Here is a 20,312-nt window from a genome sequence, read left to right as displayed (position 1 = left end):
ATCTGCAACCATCAGCATTTTCCCTTGACAGATCACAGGATCCAGCCCTCTAGAGGTAAAGAGTTTTTTTCAATCACATAGCTTCTACAAGCAACCTAGGCCGAATCCACACTACCGTTCTTCTTGCGGCAGTTTTTCACTTCTGCAGCGCCATACTTTAATCGGTTCACACACTCATCTCCCATGACGTCATTAAACCGGCATCGCGTCGCAACAGCCCATTGCACTTTCATTCCGGTTTATCTTGTTATGAATAAACGGCCCCATTTGGTTTCCCACCCTCTCTTGATCCGCCCCCAAATTCCCTGCCCTGCCTTTTTTCCAACCCCTTTTTTAAAAAATAAAAGACTACCGTGTCGATATGTCGACATCTCATCATATTGTTCTCATATCAATTTAACGGACAGACCTCCGATATCAGAGGAACAATGAGCTCTGTTTATTAGACATCCTCGTGACACCTCATTCATGGCTTTTGATACGCTTGAAATGGCCTGTGCCACTGGACTTGGCACCGCGGTCAAGTTTCAAAAGAGAAAATCAAGCTCTGCCTTTGGATGATGTGGCCGGTCATCATGACCGATCACCCATCCCATGTTGATTTCATTCACTGGCGTTCATCGTTGACGTGCACTTGGAATGCCTTTAACATTAACACTAATGTCGTCGTTGTTCCATTGAACCGCTGTTTCGGATTGGCGTTAATTCAATCCTTGCTGTCCAAACTCGCGCATGCGGCATGCCATTTCTTGACCGTTACTTCCCGCGGAAACTTTCCCATCCTTTCCCATGATCCAATGCATGTGGTAGCATTTTATTGACAGACATTCTGCAGCGGAGCACGGAGCCTCAGCTATAAATCTGTTCTAGCACTTAGAACGAGATCTCAGGAGTTCAGGTCAGGTATTTTCAAAATTGTCGAGATGAGCGAACATAGGCATGCCGCCTCCCGTGGAATTGCTTGGAGGGAGAGGGAAATATTGGATCTCCTCTCCTTCTGGGGGGAGGAAAAAATACAGGAAGCACTGAAGAGTTCCTATAGAAATATCGATTATTTCGAGCGCATTGCAGCCCAGATGGCCCTTCGGGGACATAAAAGGACAGCTATGGAGTGCAGGTCAAAAACAAAAACGATGAGACTGGATTACAAGAAGGTAGTGGCGCACAATTCAACCTCTGGAAATGCTCCCATTACCTGCCCGTATTTCAGGGAGCTTGACAGCATTCTCCGGGGGGATGCAAGCGTGAAACCAAAACGAGTGTCAAGAAGTCTTGGCGTTGTGTCCCTGGGGCGGCAATTGAGAGACCCGTGTCCAGTGTCTGATGGCTCGGAGGAGCTTTTTTCGCACGACCTCTTCACCATAGATCATGGACAGATTAGAAGCTCCACTCCATGCCAAGTGGGTGAGTGAAAACCACTTTTACTGTGGAGGTTTGAAAAGTGCTCATTATAGAGACGCATGAAGTAATATCATGACATTCTTTCAATTGACACAGGTGTGAGAGAGAATGTACCTGAGGTTGAGGCAGAGATTGACACTGATGCCACTGTGGATGGCCTTGAAGACAAAGGTGAGTTTGATGAGTTTCATAGGAAAACATCCATATATTGCAGTGATTAACCCTTTAACCTTGATTAGTTATATCTAGTTGCAGGTGTTCTTTGATCTATCGTGGTGAAAAGACAGCTGGAGTCTAGAATCGTGAGGATATGGGACACCACTTCAACACAATTGGATCCATGTTTGGACCACGTGTTCAGGAAAACACGTTATGTTTTCAATGTTTGAGAAACTGTGCTTTGTTTCATTTGTGAAAATTGCAGAGCCTGAGACCCAAGCTACAAGTGATGCCTGACAGGTTGCAAACTTGTTAGCCTTGCTAAACTTTTGATGGGAGAAGTGGGCTTCCTTGATTTAGCGCTTGTCTCTCCAATGCAGCTGCAAGACCAGGATACCTACAGTTCCCATCAGAAATTGAGGGAAGCGGACAAGTGTCCGCCCTGTGTCAGGCGTCGCTTGCAGCTTCACCCTAAGCCACTTCCTTCCTGTGTTTGTGTGAACTTCTGTATCCTGCCAGGAATTGGTTTTATGCCAGGACATCAAATCCACCCACTTAACTCACAATTAAATCTGTGAAAACCTCTCCTTTATTTCTAGAGTCTGATGATCCGTGTCCTGACGGTCAAGAGGAAACAATTAGCAACAACAGCTCCAGCACATCTGGTCTTGGCAGCAGCAAAGGTATGTTTTCTCGGTAACGAAATAAAGGGCTAGCAATCGCATAGCATCTCTATGGTTTACCATCAGTAAGAGTTTGTTCACCAAATTTTCAAATTTGTTTCTGCAGATAAAGCTAAATTAAACTTGGCGACGTGATATGTAACCCCGGCAGCAGTGTCATGTTAACGTCATTGTGTGTTTTGGGGGGTGGTGGGTCCCCTTGGTACCAATTTTGGCTTGAGTCAAAAGGGAAGTCACCAAAGTTTCTTGGCCGGAACTATGGACCAAATGAACAGCACCCTCACATCAGCTTCACATTGATTGAATCCTTGGGTAACATCAGGCAAAAAACGTCAACTGTACAGGTTTTTTCTCCCCCCAGGGCATAGATGTAAAAACCATGTCTGTTAAACATGGCAAGGAGTGTTGATTCTCAGCAGGAGACCAAAAAAAAATCCTCAGCATGGGACTGCACACGAGATTCTGTTGATTGATCACTCAAGGGACAATAACTGTGCAGAAAAGTCAATGTCATGCTCTGGATTATGTTTGTTTTTTGATGTTTTTTTGGCTTTTTATCAATTCACAGAATCACCTTTGAAATCAGTGGCGGAGCTATCACCTGGCACACGCCTATCAGCCATTAGATCCAGAAGAAGAAGAAATGCTGGCCTGTTTTCTGTGGCGGACAAGATGATGAGTCAGTCAGGGGAAGAGCACAAGGCACAGATCAATGAATGGCGCATAGACCGCAAGGATAGCAACAAATGGCATGAAGAAGAAAGGAGGTTGCAAGTCGAGTTCCTAGAGGAGACCAGGAAGGAAAGAAATGATTTTAGGGATGTGTGGATGCAGAATCTGCATGTAATGGAATCTGCAGTAACCACTCTCCAAACACTTGGGGAAATGTTGGTGAGTCAGCACCGGGGAAGGTCAGCAAATGCTTGTGAAAAGGGTGACAGCAACTCAGAAAACATCCCACCTAGGTCTGCCACGGCAAAACGTGCATGCGTTGGAAGGGCTCGTGAAAGGCTGACTCTTTAGCATTACTGGACTAAGATGTTTCCGTTTGAATTAACGGTCCCGTTTCCCCATTTTCACTGTTACACTGTTGTTTGTATTACATTGGAGTGTTTTTCAATGCCACTACTTGTTTTACTCCTGACGGCCAAGACATCAATAAACAAGGGGACAAATGGTAACGTTAACAGTTCTTGATTTATTGAAACTAAAGAGAAACTCAAGGGGTGGGAAAGATTGATGCCTCATGCCAGGGCAACAATTACTGATTTTGTTGGCCATGAGCTTCCCTGGCTGACAAGCTGGATTCTTCCATCTCCCGTTGCCTCCTTTCGATGTTGTCCAGCCTCCGGCCAAAGCGCATCATACGACCCTCGTATGTGGCCATACGTCTCTGGATGCTGTTGACTAAACAGAACAAGAATTTTTTAGGCGGTTGCATTGTTTACTGTGGCTGCTCTCCAAAGCACATTTATAGAGTTGAACCCACGTGATGCAGAGGTGCGCCCATCCATGCTCTCCACCAAGGCAAATAGGTCATCAAGAGTTCTTCCCTGGCGGCGGGGGGCGGTCTCTGGCGCTGTACTGGTGGATGGAGCCGCTTGAGTTGAATCCGATGTACCCGGACGATCCCCAACCTCCTCTGTCACAATAGAAAAACATATCATTTTTAAGGGTGTTATCTAACCATCATCTTGATGGCCAATCAGAAATGAAACATTGTTTTCCAAATTTAAAAGAAAATTCTGTATTAAGGTTCAAGTGAGTCAAGATATGAGAACACAGTTTGAGACACGCACTCCAGTGTTGCCATGCATGTTTCTAACGCAGAGGGTCTGAAACCAGTTTAAGATTTTGAGATAATCCATGTATGGATAGGTGACCATATAGGTCTGGAGAGGCTCCTTCGTGGTTAGAGAAAAAAATTTAAACAGGAGGGATTAATTTGAAGGTGATCTACATAGAGCAAGATATCATCAGTGTGTGTGTGCCAGGAAGGGGCGCCCGGGGGAAAAAAACCTGTGAATTCAAATGCCAGCGTTTGGATTCCTGTGAAGAGATCCAATGCTGCCGTTCAAATTGCGTTTACAGTTGCATTTGGATGGACAAACAGTCAATTTCCATTATCACAGCAATGACAAAAGTTTCCTGATTCACAAATCGGTGAAATCCACATGATTTTGCGGTGTTTAACCCTGGGAGCAATAAACATTTATCCTGGAAGCGCCCTTGGGTTCAAAGTGATAAAATTGTGGAGTGCACATTCGAGAATCACAATTCTCTTAGTTTGTTGCATGGTGGTAAAAAGAGAAAAAACTCTGATATTGAGCTGGAGAGGTTATGGCAGAGTAGATTAACACCTCTGTAAACTACAATATCATGCCCTTATCTTTTTGGCACACCATGCATCTAACTATGAGAAGTACGATTTGAGAAAACTTGGGCCATCCTTAAAAATTCTCGGTCTTGACGGTGCAGGAAAATGTGGTCACACCAATGTTTACTGTAAGAAACAGTCTTTTGAATCTATGAATGGTGGACGGTAAGCACTTGTTTGGACCACGGTGCTGTGATGCTTTGGATGAGGTTGCTTCACAGGGCCAAGCTACACATGACGAATGACACTTGAATGGCGAGTGGTTTGAGTGGAGGGCAAGTGAACAGGGAGAAATACACTTGCCATTCAAGTGTCATTCGTCATGTGTAGCTTGGCCCGCAGACCACTAAGATGTCACCTTTTCGATAACTCATGTCTGCTCTAAACTTTCCTTTAAATTGGAAAATGGTCACGTTGCAGGTGATGTTGGTCTGTGGAGAATGCAAAACTGAAAGAATCTGCCACCTGACATCATGCCAGGGCAGCCTTTGGCGCAGAATGTTCTTGACACTTGGATGGCATCACCCAAAGTGGGTGGAGGGGAATGGCTATTTAGATGCTGCATAATGCAATGATACTCCTCATGACACCCACCTGCATGTGCCAACTCCTGGTGCACCACGTTGCTCACAGGGGAGGAGCCTGCCGCACTGGCGTGCTCCATCTCATCGGAGGCTTCCCCCTCTGGCTCCTCAGGTTGACTCATCGGCTCATCTCTCCTCCTAAGAGCAGCTGTGGAAATCAGGAAAATATCTTTTTTTATAAAATGGCCTCTATGAAAACCTTGTAATCATACTATCAAAACTTTACTGACACCCCAGCAAATGCTTTTCCCCAATCCACGCATGCATGAGGTTATGTGGAGTGGTCTGCAAATGTGAATTCTATTGTCCTACAGTATCGATGTTTTGAGAAACAAATTTGGCTTGAACATCCTGTCCATGGGGAGCTATCATGGGGCGGTTTGGCCATTCAAACAGGGTTCGGTATTGTTAAAAAAGCACAAGCATACACCCGCTTCTAGGGTGGTCAGGCACAGCAGTGAACAATGTCCAAGATCTGCGGTTTTTGGACCACCACTCACCAATTCCTCAGCTCAATGTCCTTGAAAAAAATTCAAAATCAAAACACAAGCATAATTGTCATAGGCATAATTTTATCATCGAGACCTCAACTCACCACCATGATATCGGTTCCTCCAGCTGGGTTTCCCTGCTGCCTCCCAGAGCCTCATCATTTCGGCAAAAAAGGGGGGCTTCCCACTCTGCCTTGGAATCCCTTGCCAGGACTCCAAGGCATCGTAGAAAGCCCCCTTGACGCGCTTAAACTTGGACCGGCATTGTTCGGTGTTCCTCTCAAAGCCGGCCTCACGCATACGAGTGGCTACCCGACTGAAGTGCTGCCTGTTGGGAAGGTGGGTGCTCTTCATGAGGATTCCTGCCTTTCCCGAGCTGAGCACCAGGTTAAGCAGGGCACGGACCTCGTCGTCCCTCCAAAAGACACCTTTCCCGCCTGAAGCCATGATTTCAATGAGACGGTATGTCGACACAGTAATGAATCTTCAACGCGCATGATCGGCGGCTACACGCGCCCGTTATTTGCGCGGGAGAATCTTAACGACGGAGGCTTAGAGGCGTTTTTTTTATTAAATGGACCCGTGTCCACCCCGCGCTCTTTGCTTCCCGGCTGTACCCACGAAAGCATTAAGTGGACAATGGGAATGACAGTGTCAAGTGATAAGAATTTTTTTTTTAACATATTAATGAGTGACGTGAGGGTTGGGTGATAACCCTTGTAAGGTTCCCTGAGAAATGACCACACAATAGCCTGTAGACCATCACTGGGAAGGACTTAAACCAACGCGGGGTGAACAGATTAGCTGTGTATGAGTCCACTATGCACATTCCGGAGCAGAATTGGTTGTTCAGAGACAGGGCCATCTGTGTGCCGGTGAGTGTGATTTTGAGTGTCCATGATCTCCAGGATGCACCTCCACGAACAACAACATCGACTGGGCAAGATTGCAATATTTTTTTTAAAAATGGAAAGGGCAATGTGTGGAGCACTAAATTGTTTGCAAGAGGAATATAATGGTTTTCTGATTTGTTTTATTTATTGATTGTTCACTGGTCTTGTGATGATGTGTATTTTTTTATTTTAGATCAGGAGAAAGAAAACAGTTCAACAATGAGATCCAAAAACATATTTTTGGTTTATTTTTGAGCCAACACAGCAAGGGCTCGTGACAGGATAATAATAAAAAATCGTTTAAAGGACCACCACAATCGGATTTCTGAAACATCCATTGGTGGCATGGTAAGCTCTACTCTCTTGATCCTGCGGCGGCCATGAACCTTGCCAAGGCCTCCCGCACTACCTTTCCTGCTGCGAGATTCTCACCATTTGTGGCCATGTCATCATCCTCATCAGCCTGTATGCGAATGGGTTCTGGTGATTCCAGGTCACCCAACACCGGATGACCCCTTTCCTCACACAAGTTATGTAGGACAGCACAAGCAGTGACAACAGAGACCACATTTTGTTCTCTGACCTGCAGACGCCTGGACAAACAACGCCATCTCCCCTTATAACGACCAAAACAACATTCCACCTTGTTGCGAGCCCTGCAAAGTCTCCTATCAAAGTCTCGGTGATGTCCCGCTTCTGCTGTCCGGCCGTATGGCTTCATCAGCCAGGGACGCAAGGGGTAGGCACCATCCGCAATGATGATCGGTGGAACCACCACACCATCCAAATCCAGGCAAGGGTTCCCAGGAACCAGGGAGCCGGCATCCATGGCAATACAGAGGGCGGAGTGGGTAAAGACAAAGGCATCATGATTTTTCCCACTCCACCCTACCTCCACGTCGATGAAGCGTCCTGATGAGTCTACAGTTCCTTGAAGAAGAATGGATGAATAGTTCTTCCGATTCCCATATTGATCGGGCCTTCCCCCCGGAGCGCAAATGGGAATGTGGGTGCCATCTATAGCGCCTATGCAGTGCGGAAATCCAAGGCGATCGAAGCCATCCATTATCTGTTTCGAAAAAGGAAAATAAATTAATCAGACATGTTTTGGGGTTACTCAAACAGCACTCACAGAAGTTTAGGTGATTGTTATTCAAGATTATATCCACGCTCACGGGCATCTGTCAGCGTAAGGCACATCAATGCGCAAGTGTGAGATTCCTAGTTGTCCAGTCAGAACCTAGACATTTTTTGGATGGTCAAATAAAAGCAACTGATATGATTTTGGCACAATGATAAGTCGGAAGGACGACATCACATTACAAAAAAAAAAATTTTCCACAGTGCAACCTACCTTTCCAACGTCGGGACCAATGCATATTGTTTTCGAGAGAAGTTCTAGTTCCACAGCAAAGCAGAACTCTATTACCGAGGATGCGACCGTGGACCGTCCGATGCCAAACAAGTCGCTCGCCACCTGATAGCTTGACCCGTTGGCGAGGTACCACACCGCTACGGCGACTCTCCTCTCCACGGATAATGGCACACGCATGGTGGTGGTTTGACGTTCGAGACGTGGCCGTAGAGCCTCCACCAACTCAAGAAATGTTTGCTTGGACATTCGGAAACGCTCCATCCAACAATGATCATCCCAGTAGCCCAAAACGATGGCATCCCACCAGTGGAGGCTTCGTGGGTAAACCCAGTGCTCCCGTGGCTCTTCAAGTTCTGCCAAGGCAAACCATCGCCGAAACCTGTTTCTAGGTGGTGCACGAAGGTAGCGGCGGTAAGCGGAGTGCCGGTTTCTGAAAAATAGCAATCTGGCAGCCGCACGTCTCCTCCTGCAGATGTACCTTTTATAGGAAAGGCACATGAATGTCGAGCAGCGGAGCATAATCAGAAGGACATGAGCCATCAGAAAAATGATCGTTTCCCGGGGTGCCATCCTACCCTCTCCAAGTCACCTGTAACTCCCACAGAGACAGGAATGACTATCAGTCCAATTTTAAAGCTGTTCAAATTTTGGCGCCTCCACGGGGATCCAATAACCTTTTAAGAGGCTGGTCCGAAAACTGACCAATGACAGGGAAGGAAGGGAACGCGGATTCGTTGTTTCAAGATAATTACACGTCGATATAGCGTCAAATTTGCCTTTTTTAAAAAAAAAAAAATAACCCGGGCCTTTTGGTTTTGTCCCGCCCCTTTACCCGTATTTTTGAAAGGGGATGTGATCAACGGATTGCGCAGGATAAGCGCTATTCTAAAGGTGATGTGAACAAACAAGCAAAGAACGCGCAATAGCAGATGGAGCAATCAGTGCACAAGAAAAGCGGGAGCTAAGGTAGTGTGGAATCGGCCCTAATGTGTTCGGGCACAGATTAAACTATGTTTCCACTTAATTTGGAATCCAGCAGCGCGCCTTTCACCACAAGAAGTTTATTCACAGGACTAATTTCTTATTTTTGTTTTGTTCCATGCGAACCTGCTACTGCACATATTGCCCATACCCCACAGGGCCTACAATGACAGCACCGAATTTTTTAAAAGAAACAACTATGTCTTCCTTAGTTGCTCTTCCCTAATAGGAGAAAGCAGCCCCATACCTGTCAAAGATGGCCAGTATCAGGCAAGGATGCTCACTGCCTATCTAATCTCCAATACATCCTAAGAGTTGATGATGCAGGGTCCAAGATATCCCCTACCACTAAAACTATACAATGTCAAATCAGTGAGGTACAAAACTGCACGACTTGTCAGGCTGCTGCAGGAAGAGGTAATTGACCTGGTTTGCATAACAGAGACATGGCTGGAAGAAAATGATATGTGTGTCTGTCCCAAATAATTATGCAGTCCTCCACCAAACTGGGGAACAAACCGATTGTTCTCAGTGATTTCAACTTCCACGCTAAATGTTCCATGTCAGGGCTGGGTCAGGATTTCATAGTCTCCTTGGCCTTTCTCAAATAGCAACAGGCCCCAAACATGAAACAAGCTTAATTTTTTGCACCAAGTTTTTCAGGTTTTCCCGATAAGGAATGAACTATGGTCTTATCAGAAGACAAGGGTGCATAAGGCCCTGACACCACTCAAAAAGGGGGACCTGTCAAAATGGTCCACCCACAGAGGCTCATGAATCCTTCTGGATTCCAAAATACTCTGGGGAGATTTAGAATTCCATACACATGATCTGTTGAGGCTGCAGAATAAGCTTGAATTGGAAAACTCTTTAAAGCCATTAACAAGATTGCTCCTTATCAACCTCTCCTACCCTTGCAACAGATGCCAGCCCTGTGGTTTACCATGGAGCCAGGTGAACTAATGGGTGCTGGAAGACATACAGAAAAATGCTTGAGGAAAACTTATGCTTAATCTGATAAAGAGTACTACAAAGCCCATTGAAAGTCCTCTGAAGCAGCAGTGAAAACAGCAAAGAAACATTATTTCTCTGCAACCACTGCATCAGCTGGTTCACAACAATTGGAACTACATATCTCAACATCTAACTCCTGGCTCAAGGACAATTAGCTATGACACCTTTGCAAAAAAATTTACTGATAAAATAGAACATATACACTCTGATCTGGATACCAACTATAATATAATCAAGACAGAAGATATGCTTAATACACCATCTGGTCAGCTTATGGACTATTTTGACCCAGTTATAGTGACAGATATTGATGACAGGATCCTGGCATCTGTGAAGATCACTACTTGCAGGGCTTTTTTTCAGCCGGAACGTGGTAGAATGGAGTTCTGGAACCTCTTGAAAATGGTCACATGGCTGGTGGCCCCGCCCCCTGATCTCCAGACAGAGGGGAGTTTAGATTGCCCTCTGCGCATGGCCCAGAGGGCAATCTAAACTCCCCTCCGTCTGGAGATCAGGGGGCGGGGCCACCAACCATGTGACCATTTTCTCTGAGGGCAACCCACTGAGTTCCACCACCTCTTTTCCCAGAAAAAAAAGCCCTGACTACTTGTACATTGGATCCTTGCCCATCCTCGCTGCTCAAATCTTGTAAAGACCACATAAATGAGCCCTTGATATCAATCATGAATCAGTCACTAACTCAGGGCACCTTCCCATGAATGTTCAAAGAGGTGATCATCTGCCTATTACTTAAAAAAACATCCTTAGACAAAAATGAAGTGGCTAGTTATTCCCCAGTCTCTAACTTACCCTTTCTGGGAAAAGTGACTGCAAGAGCAGTAGCTGACCAACTCCAGGTCTTCTTGGATAACTCTTGTGCTCTGGACCACTTTCAGTCTGTTTCAGGCCAGGCTATGGGACAGAGACATCTCTGGAGCCTTTAGTTGATGGCCTCTGTTTAAAAATGAAAAAGAGCCATACTTCTTTCTTACTTACTCCTCCTGGATCTACTTGCAGCTTTTGATACAGTAGACCATGCCATCTTGTTGAGGCATTCAGAGAAGTAGGTATCAGGGAACATGCCTTAGACTGGTTTAAGTCATTCCTTATGGAATGGATTCAAAGGGTTGCTGTTGATGACCAGTTATCTTCAGTGTGGGAATTATCTTGTGAGGTTCCACAGGGTGCAATGTTATCACCCATGTTATTCAACCTCTATGTAAAGCTTTTAGAAGAAATCATTCATAGCTATGTAACTGGATGTCATCAATATGCACCAATACAGGAACCAAATAGATTACATAATTGGAAGCAGAAGATAGAGAAGTTCTATTCTGTTTGCTAAAACAAGACCAGGAGCTGATTCAATACAGATCAAATATCAATAATTAGAAAAAAGCTGAGGAGAAACACTAAAAGAAACATAGTGCCAAAATGCAATCTAAAGGATATTCCTGAAGAATTCAAAGTCCATGTTGCAATACTAAGTTTAATTGATTATGAACCAGAAGAGCTATGGGCTGAAACCAGAGATATTATAAAGGAAGTATGTGCAAAGACTATTCCTGCAGCCAAAAGAAAGAAGCATAAATGGAGGACTGAGAAAACTCTTAAAATTGCTAAAGACAGACAGGAAGCAAAAGCAAAAGGTGACAAAAATAGAGTCAGAATTCTAAATGCAGCTTTTCCGTGACAAAGAACGCAGAGACAAAGAAATCTATTATAATAACCAGTGCAAAGAAATAGAACAACAAAAAAAGGAAGAACAAGAAATCTGTTCCACAAGATCCAGGAAATCAAAGGGAAATTCAAGCCATGATATCAGTCTATGGATGACAGGCTATGTCAGATAAATCCCTGTACCCTCACAGCAAGAAATCCACAATCTTGGTTGAAAGGTTTTATTTAGGAATCTAATCAATTCCATAGATATGTCCATAGGATGGCTCAGAAGAAAAGCAACATACAAGCAGGTTGACAGGAATACTTAAACACGTGAAAATCATTCTTATTATAGAGCACAATTACTCATCCCCCCCTCCCTCCACAACAGTAAAACATACTTTCTGGCACAAAACCATCTTGAGTACTTCTTTGCATAGTCTACATATCAAGTCTAGACCCTAGAAAGGCATAAGATTAGAGTTGAAACACAGCGATTCATGAGAACGGACAGTTTACAAGGTCAGAAACGCTGGGAACTTCATAGCAGTTAGATAAGGCACCTGCAGTTTCAGTAGGCCTGTGAAAGCAAGGCAATTTATGGCATTGGTAATATGACATCAGAGTACAGCATGAATAGTGGTTCACAATAACAGCAATGGTTCCTTGTAACAGCTCAGCTTAAAATAACATCATGGATGAGGTGCAGACATGACACACTGCTTGGGATGCTAAAAGATCAATGTGGAAATACAGTGCCCTGCCTGGCACTGACCCAGTCCAGGCTGTTTTGGAACTGATCTGGGCCCAAAAGGGCCGAAAATGGCCCTTTTGGGCCAGGATCAGGGCCGAAATGACTGGTTCAGGTAGCTGCCAGGTGGGGGAGGCTTCCCCCGCCTGACACCGACCCACTCTGGGTCCATTCGGCCCCAATCTAGACCAAAATGGGCCCAAATTGCCATTTTGGGCCCATTTCAGCCTGGATCAGTGCCGAAACGGCCAGGACCAGGTTGGTGCCAGGCAGGGGAGGCTTCCCCCACCCAGTACCAACCCGATCCAGACCCCTTTGGCCCCAAAACAAGCTGAAAATGGCCAAAAATTGCCATTTTGGGCCTATTTTGGCCCGGATCGGGGCCAAAATGGCCAGGACCCAGTCGGTGTCCAGCAAGAGAGGTTTCACCCACCCGGCACCAACCCAATCTGGGCCGTTTCAGCCACGATCCAGGCTCTGCCCCCAAAACGGGCCCAAAATTGCCTTTTTTGGCCTGTATCAGCCTGGATTCTGGCCGAAACAGCAGGGACCAAGTTGGTTCTGGGTGGGGAAGGGTTCCTCCACCTGGCACCAACCGAATCCTGGCTGTTTCAGCCCCGATCCAGCCCGTGTCGACCTTTAACCAGGCCAAAATGAGCCCAAAATGGCCATTTTGGGCCCGTTTCAGCCCAGATCGGGGCCGAAACGGCCAGGACCAGGTTGGTGCCGGGTGGGGGAAGGGTCCCCCACCCAGCACCGACCCAATCCAGGCCATTTGGGCCCCTATCGAGACTTATCTTTCAATCATAGGGTTGCCGTAAGTCAGAGGCTGCTTAATGGCACGTAACACACATGCACAAGACACCCAGCTCTATATCTCACTGTCCAACTAACCTGCAGTACAGGTCCCAAGTCACTGCCTGACAGCTGTGGTCCAATGGCTGAAATTGAAACTGAACCCTGACAAGATGGAAGTGATGCTGGTTAGGAAAGCAAAGATCTTGAAGGACTTTGTGCTTTCCACTTTTGAAGGGGTTCAGCTGATCCTTGCAGTCTCAGTTAAAAGCCTAGGGGTTATACTAGGTCTAGCACTGCTAACAGAGAAGCAAGTGAACACAGCTGCAAAGGAGGCCTTCTCCCAAATCAGATGAGCCTGAAAGATGACCCCCTACCTCAACACTACTGATCTGGCCATGCCACGATATTATTGAGATTAGACTACATAATGCACTCTACAGAGGCCTCCCATCAAAGACAATTCAGAGACTCTAGCTGGTTCATCAAAAATTGATCAGAGCATGCAAAATTATCCCCATTCTGCAGTCACTCCATTGGCTACCCATTTAGCAGGCTCAATTCAAGGATTTGGCTATTATATATTACAGCCATGGCCCCTCATATCTATGGGATCACCTCTGTCCCTATGCTCCACCACAACAATGGGCATTCTACAAATACCACTTTGCAAATGGGCAATATCAACAGCTCCTTGTACATATGCATTCTCTCTGGTGGCCCCTACCCTATGAAGAGGTTGGGAAAGCCTCCACTTCCTTGGTTTCCCGCTAACTATGCAAACTGAATTATTATTGTAAGAAACAGATCAGACTTGTTTTGGTACAGGGATAGGACCTATATACTATACTATTGGATACTATCTGTTGATGCAGATATTCTACTGAGAGTACCACTTCACTTAATGTATTTGTGTCCAATTACTTACGTTCTGTTTCTGCAGTTTCATATCTGTATTTGTTCTATACTTGTTTTCACACTTCTACAATCCATACCCCACTATATTGTTTGTTGAATATCCCAGCTGTTGATTGTATTGACCTACACTGTGTAATCCCCCTCGAGTCTCAGTGAGAAAAGTGGTCCATAAATAAATAAAGCCTCAGATGCTTACTGCAAAACTACACGTCAGTTATTGTCTTCCAAGTCAAGGATGAGGCACGGTGTGGTGCGTCAGTCACTTCTTCTTTTCCTCCTCCCCTTCAGCATGAGGCAGGTTAAGAGCACTGTCATCACCAACCTCTATGAGCCCCTGGCTCCCTTCTGCCCAGTCCCAAGCCAGAGTGGGAAAAGCTTAGTCTACACATGCAGCGGAATAAGGTGGTGACGGGTTGGCTGTGCTGAGGTAATACTTGCATTACTTCACACTGCAAGTGAAGGAAGCTCTATTACCTTCCTTCCAAAACCAGGAAACATGTGAACACCACTGATGTAATATGCTAATCAGGACAGTCACCCCTACCTGCAGGGTAGGACCCATCACAGTAGAGATCCCAGGTGCCTGCCACTGGCAGACAGTCTCCCGGTGGATTACCTGCTTGCCTGCCAGTTGCTGACAACCAGCAAGGGGGTTCCGACCACCCAGAGATCATCCGCCACCAGCAGGCACCCTGGGAACACACGCAGCACATGTGCTCCCAGCAGACGCAATGAGGTTACTTCTGGAAGTGACACTGCTGTGCTGGCTGCAGGAGTGCTCCTGTGCTTCATTTGGGGCCAATTATGGCCCCCCAAAAGGCCAGTTCTCAAAGATTCGGCCCTGCGCAGGACATGGGAACATTCCCACGGACAGCATGACGATGTCACTTCCAGAAGTAATGTCACTGTGTCCACTAGGAGAACGTGCCAGCTTCACACACACACGAAGAGAAGATTCCTAGTAAGTGCCAGGTCTCCCTTCCCCCCCAGCTGGGAGGGTATACGGACATGGGAACACTATCACAGATAGGCAAATGCCAAGCCTAAAAGTGCTGGTTTTTCCAAAAAAATTCTGAGTGCTCATTAACAAAATGTTGAAGTTGTTATCTGTTCTCAGAAGACCAAATTTGGGGGGGAGGGGTTCGTTTTTAAAAAGCTACCTTGGAATAAAATTACAAAAACAGCGATATGTGTTTTGGCCCTCAGAAACGGTGAGTTTCACTGCTTACTAGTATCTCCAGTCTTGCCTTAGGTCATGAATCTATTCTGCCTCCAAGTTCCAAAGGAATTGCTAGGACAGATGAAACGTGCACTGGAGTTCGGAATGTCATGAAGCCCTTGAGTCACATGGCTGAGATTTGAGATGAGGAGAGGATGTATATGCCAGACCTATGACCACTCCAAGTCCATCCTTTTATGAGGGAAAAAGAACCATGAATATAGGACCTATGCGCACACAGACGTATGCTAAAAAGTCTCCTGATTCACGCTCCCTTACCCATGTGGCAATGTGAACAGAATCAATGGCTGGGACAGCGTATGAACTGTCCCATAATCTTTCAGCCTAACCTACTACAAGAGGCATGATGTTAAAATTTTAAGCAAGCAGGAAGTATACAAACCGCTGTCTCCCTGACCTATATGCAAATATGCCAGATTCCATGACAGTGCAGAGAATACTGAAGAAGTATATATGGATGATAGTCCCCTTGTTCTAGTGGGTTTTTTTATTTTTGAGGAATCTTAGCTTTCATTATCATATTACAGAAAAATACACAGGGCACATTCCCAATTTGATCTCTACTACCCTATGCATTAAAACACTACACTCCCTGTTTGTTTGAAATATTCTCATGATTTATTTGGTGCTTTCTGAACTGGATACAACAAGGTTAACTAGCAGGTTTGAATGCCAAGAAGCAGATGGCAATGGTAGGGCTCATAATGCACAGACAAAATTTTCTGGCTGTAGAACCAACAGTGAAGTCCAGCCGTTTGGAGAGTTAGAACAGAATTAAGTAGCGATTCGAAAGAAAAGAAAACAGACTAAAACAGAGAAAGACAGAACAGAACAGGAGAAATTAGGAAAAAAATCTTGAGTTTCCAGCACAAATTCTCATCTGATCATTCAGGGCACCCAAGGAAAAACAAAGTGCAGTCAGGCCTTCAAGCAAGGGCTAAAAAGAGGTCTTCCCAGCTTAGAACTTTTGGTTTAAAATTCATCACAACCCATGTCTGAGGACACAGAAATGATGACAGTCATGAACTTAACAGTGTGCATGAAGCCAATTGTGTACACATGCAAGTGTAATTCAGATCAGGATCATATAAAATAGACAAAAAGGCCACAAAAAAACCAGGCAGAAAGGATTTCACCCGTTTCTGCTCTTTCATTAAAGGCCTATTTCCCTTTCCATTGTAGCCCCAATCTGATTTGAAGCCGTATTTGCTTGAACACAGAATCACACTGTGTAAAGTCTTGGGACTATACCTGCAGGAAAAACACTGCCTAGTCAGTTCTAGGATAACATTTATTTATTTACAAAACTTATACTCCCTCTTTTTGCCCTCATTAGGGCCACCAAGGTGGCTAAGAGACTAAAAACACATTAAAAACATCTTAAAAACATCTTAAAAACCAAAACGTAAAACACATATCCAAAAACAAAAATTAAAAGAACAGGAAGGAGGGATCACTAGACAAAACAAAAAAAGTCTTCATCCACTAGCTCCTGTGACAGGGAACCCTAGAAGTTAATTGCTTTTTGAGTAAAGAAGTACATTCTTTCTGTCCTGAATACTGCCCATCAGATTATTGTATGACCGTAAGTCCTGATATTAGGAGGTAGAAAACCCATTTTCTCTACCTCAAGCATGATTTTATAAACCTCTACCAAGCCCACGCACACGTACGCGCACTCACCCCTCTGTCTGTAAACAAAGCTGCAATGGTCTTAGCCTTTCTTACAGGAGCAGTCCCACGTCTCAATCACTTCGGTTGTCATTTTCTGAACCTTTTCCAGCACTACAATATCACTTTTTGAGCCATGACAACCAAAATAGTCCAACTGCGACTATACAACAGACCTACATAAGAGTAACTTACAAAATAAAAGTAGATGGTACCTTGTTGAGATGCCTTTCTTTTTTTCTATCATCCATTTTTTTAAAAAAACCTGCACTCCAGTTTGGCATGAGATATTTTTGAATTGAAAGTTCTTTTAAAATGTTATTTTAATTTAGCTTAATAGGCCAAATCCACACTCAACATCTGCTTATCTTGCACAGTCGTGGCAATCGGGTTCATTCCGCTACCATGCTGTGCATCATCACATTCACCCTTCCAGTGCGTCTTCATGACGCAATCATTTCTCCACATGCCACTGAGTAAAGCATTACAGTGGGCGGTTCCATCGTCCGCCGTCACAATTGGCGGCACACGTCACTTCCTTTTAAAAAAAAAGGTCAATTTTCCGGTATACCGATATTCCAACTTTTAAGAAATGGCAATGTACCCTCCCTCTCATCTTTGATTTGCTCGTCACAGACCACTTTCTAACAATTGGCTGGGTGGTATTTGAAATTAGATTGTCACATTAAAGGCATTGTTCGGAAATTCTGCTGCTCAGAGTGGTTTTCTGTTTTTAGTAGTTAACAGCATGGATGCTCAGAGTGTGATATTTGTGATGATGGCTCAGATTGTGGTTGGCATGCTTCGCAGCACAGCCACGCGACACCATGAGATGATGCATTCTGTCTTTCGCACATGGTAGAATCTCCCACCTGTGTCCTAAGCTTTCAGGAATATATTTGTTTTCCACACCTGCCGTTTACTGGAGACGATCGTTGTGGGAAATACAGGATTGCTCGGCTTGGCTCCTCGCACTCTTAAAAATGGTGGGAACACAGTAGGGAAACGGTCACAGTGTGACATGCGCATGCTCCGGTGACCGTTTCTTTACCCACGCAAACCGCTGCTCACTACAGTTGGTTTACCGGTATACCGACCTTTCTGCACTATGCAAAAAAAAGGGGGGGGAACGGATTTCCGCCACTATCACGTGGTTTGGAAGGAAGGCGCAATTGTGGCACAGTGATGGCGAGGAACACGCAGAATGGGAAAGCATGTGAGTATCTGGATGAACAGCGCACCACTTGCGAAAAAGGCGCGGAAACAAAAAGGAAGTGTGGATTCGGCCACAGTTTGTAAGGTTAAAAAAATCGTTAAAATAGTTTATTTTAAAAAGTGGGGACAGGGAAACATTTAGTGAAAGATCATTGTAAACAGACTGAGAAAAAGTCAGAAATTGGATGACCGTTCATTTCATTCCATGCTTGTTCCTTAGCAATGTGTTACATGTTCCATTCCACATCCTTCCCATGAGCCATTTCAAATGTCTATGAATTCTGTGTGGTTGCACACACAATGCTGCTTCTACTTCTCCACCAAAAAGGAGCAGAGGCAGGCTTTTCAGGTGGCCTGCAGATAGCAGAAACCAGTATGAGGCCTCTTTTAAACAGGAGACTTGAAATGAGGGTTGGAGGCAGCTATATAAAAGGGGCTGTGGCTTCTTTTCCCAATGGGAACTCAAGGTAAATTGTGCAGGCCTCCTTGAACTTTGTGGAGAATGTAAATATGGGAAACATTTGTGATGACTGAACAGAATTACAAGTGACATTGGAATACAAATCACAAGAATAGATAGTGGCCACTCTAGCTTAGGAGGAATTTTAAAAGGGCCAGACAAATGCCTAGGCCTGTCAACAGCTCCTGAAGACAGTAACTAAGCTGATATCCATGTCCCAAGGTAGCTGTGCCTGATGGAGAGGGCAGAACCAACTGCTATGCATTGAGCAGTTCTGGGTATCTCTCTGCCAACTGAACGTCATACTTCATGGACGTGACAAAGAGGTGTCCTGACGCATGAAAGCTAATGCCACAATAAAGTTGTTAAAATCTTTCAGAGGCCACAAAACGATTTGTAATTTTGGGACTGCATCAAACATGGGCTTTCCAAACCTGGATTTGCTGCATATATCTAACAGAAAGGGGGGGGGATTCAAAGGAGAACATCTGAGGGGAGGTATTTAACCCTTTCCCATCTCCTACTCTTCCCTCACAATCCTCCCTTCTCAGCCATTTATATATTACTTTTCCAGTCTTGTAGCCTGACTTAGGAAACTTTTGTAGAAAGAAAGCCTTGGGGAGGAGGAGTTACAGGGAAGATCAATGGGAGAGGGCAGGGATATTTATAAAGCACCTACAACTGTCAGAAGCCAAACAAAAATTTAAAATAAAACAGGCCCTACTCACAAGCTTACAATCGAACGGGAAAGAACGGGCATGAAAAATAAAGCAAAACAGAAAGAAGCATCCCATGGGAAATACAAGGGTGACTTGATGTGCCTTAAGGAAGAAGACAGTTGAATGGGAAGACAGAGGAAGAGAGACAAAGAACAGGTGAAAGGGCATTTCAGGGATAGGTACGGCACAGGGCACAAACAGGGAACAGAGAAGGTAGTTAACTAGAAGACTGGTTCCTGTTGAAGGGATTGGAAATTAAGTACCAGAAACTTGAAGTGAAGCGGAACAGACAAAGAAAGCCAGTGAAGACAGCAGTACAAAGGAGTGATATGATCAGATAAGCAGAAAATACGAAGCAAGCAGCAGAGTGAGGAGGCGTAAAAGTAGAAGCAGGAAGGCCAACAAGAGGAATGTTACAATAATCAATACGGGAAATAATAAGAGAATGAACTACAAGTCTGGCAGTGTCTCACAGGTAGAGAGAGAAAGGGGGGTGGGGAGAGGTAGAGAGCCTGCCTGCATACTCTTCCCTAACAAGAACCCATTAGACAGTTAGAGCGGTCCCTCAGTGGAACAGGTTTCCTTGGAAGGTGGTGGGCTCTCCTTCTTTGCAGGTTTTTAAGCAGAGGCTAGATGGCCATCTGAAAGCAATGCTGATTTTGTGAACCTGGGCAGATGATGAGAGGGAGGGCAGTAAAGGTTATATTAGCGCTTAGTTCTTGTGGCCCCTTCTTACATGTCTGAGGTAATGCCGATCGCCACTTTGGGGTCAGGAAAGAATTTTCCAGGCCAGTTTGGGATCCTGACAGTGTTTTGCCATCTTCTGGGCATGGAACAAGGGTCACTGGGGGGAAGGTGAGGGGGAGGTAGTTGTGAATTTCCTCCAAAGTGCAGGGGTTGGACTAGATGACTCTGGAGGTACC

The 20,312-nt window shown here is 45.1% G+C and overlaps 2 protein-coding genes across 5 annotated transcripts in view; one reads left to right on the top strand and one right to left on the bottom strand.

The window, feature by feature from the left end:
* Positions 1-20,312, bottom strand: part of CCDC85A (coiled-coil domain containing 85A) — a 186,399-nt gene that overhangs the window by 152,996 nt on the left and 13,091 nt on the right. Inside the window, exon 3 of one of the 4 annotated variants that reach the window (XM_054996501.1) lies at positions 7,455-7,657. The exons of the other annotated variants lie outside the window; for them this stretch is intronic. Coding sequence (XP_054852476.1) covers positions 7,455-7,657 — 203 coding nt within the window. Of the gene's footprint in view, positions 1-7,454; positions 7,658-20,312 lie in introns of those variants that run through there. 4 annotated transcript variants of the gene reach the window in all.
* On the top strand, positions 814-3,302 carry LOC129341369 (myb/SANT-like DNA-binding domain-containing protein 7). The gene is made up of 4 exons (XM_054996530.1): positions 814-1,404; positions 1,498-1,572; positions 2,160-2,243; positions 2,812-3,302. Exons 1-4 carry the CDS (start codon positions 924-926, stop codon positions 3,264-3,266), a joined length of 1,095 nt encoding a protein of 364 aa, XP_054852505.1. The 5' UTR covers positions 814-923; the 3' UTR covers positions 3,267-3,302.

Source organism: Eublepharis macularius, chromosome 1 (assembly GCF_028583425.1).
Source record: "Eublepharis macularius isolate TG4126 chromosome 1, MPM_Emac_v1.0, whole genome shotgun sequence".
In the NCBI taxonomy this organism is placed as follows: domain Eukaryota; kingdom Metazoa; phylum Chordata; class Lepidosauria; order Squamata; family Eublepharidae; genus Eublepharis; species Eublepharis macularius.
This window is presented reverse-complemented; position numbering and strand designations above follow the sequence as displayed.

Bases quoted from the DNA above. Each gene is read 5' to 3' on its own strand.
- LOC129341369 (XM_054996530.1), top strand. From the start codon at position 924: ATGAGCGAACATAGGCATGCCGCCTCCCGTGGAATTGCTTGGAGGGAG. The intron at 1,573-2,159 runs GTGAGTTTGATG...CTTTATTTCTAG, and splicing joins GGATGGCCTTGAAGACAAAG to AGTCTGATGATCCGTGTCCT. The intron at 2,244-2,811 runs GTATGTTTTCTC...ATCAATTCACAG, and splicing joins TGGTCTTGGCAGCAGCAAAG to AATCACCTTTGAAATCAGTG.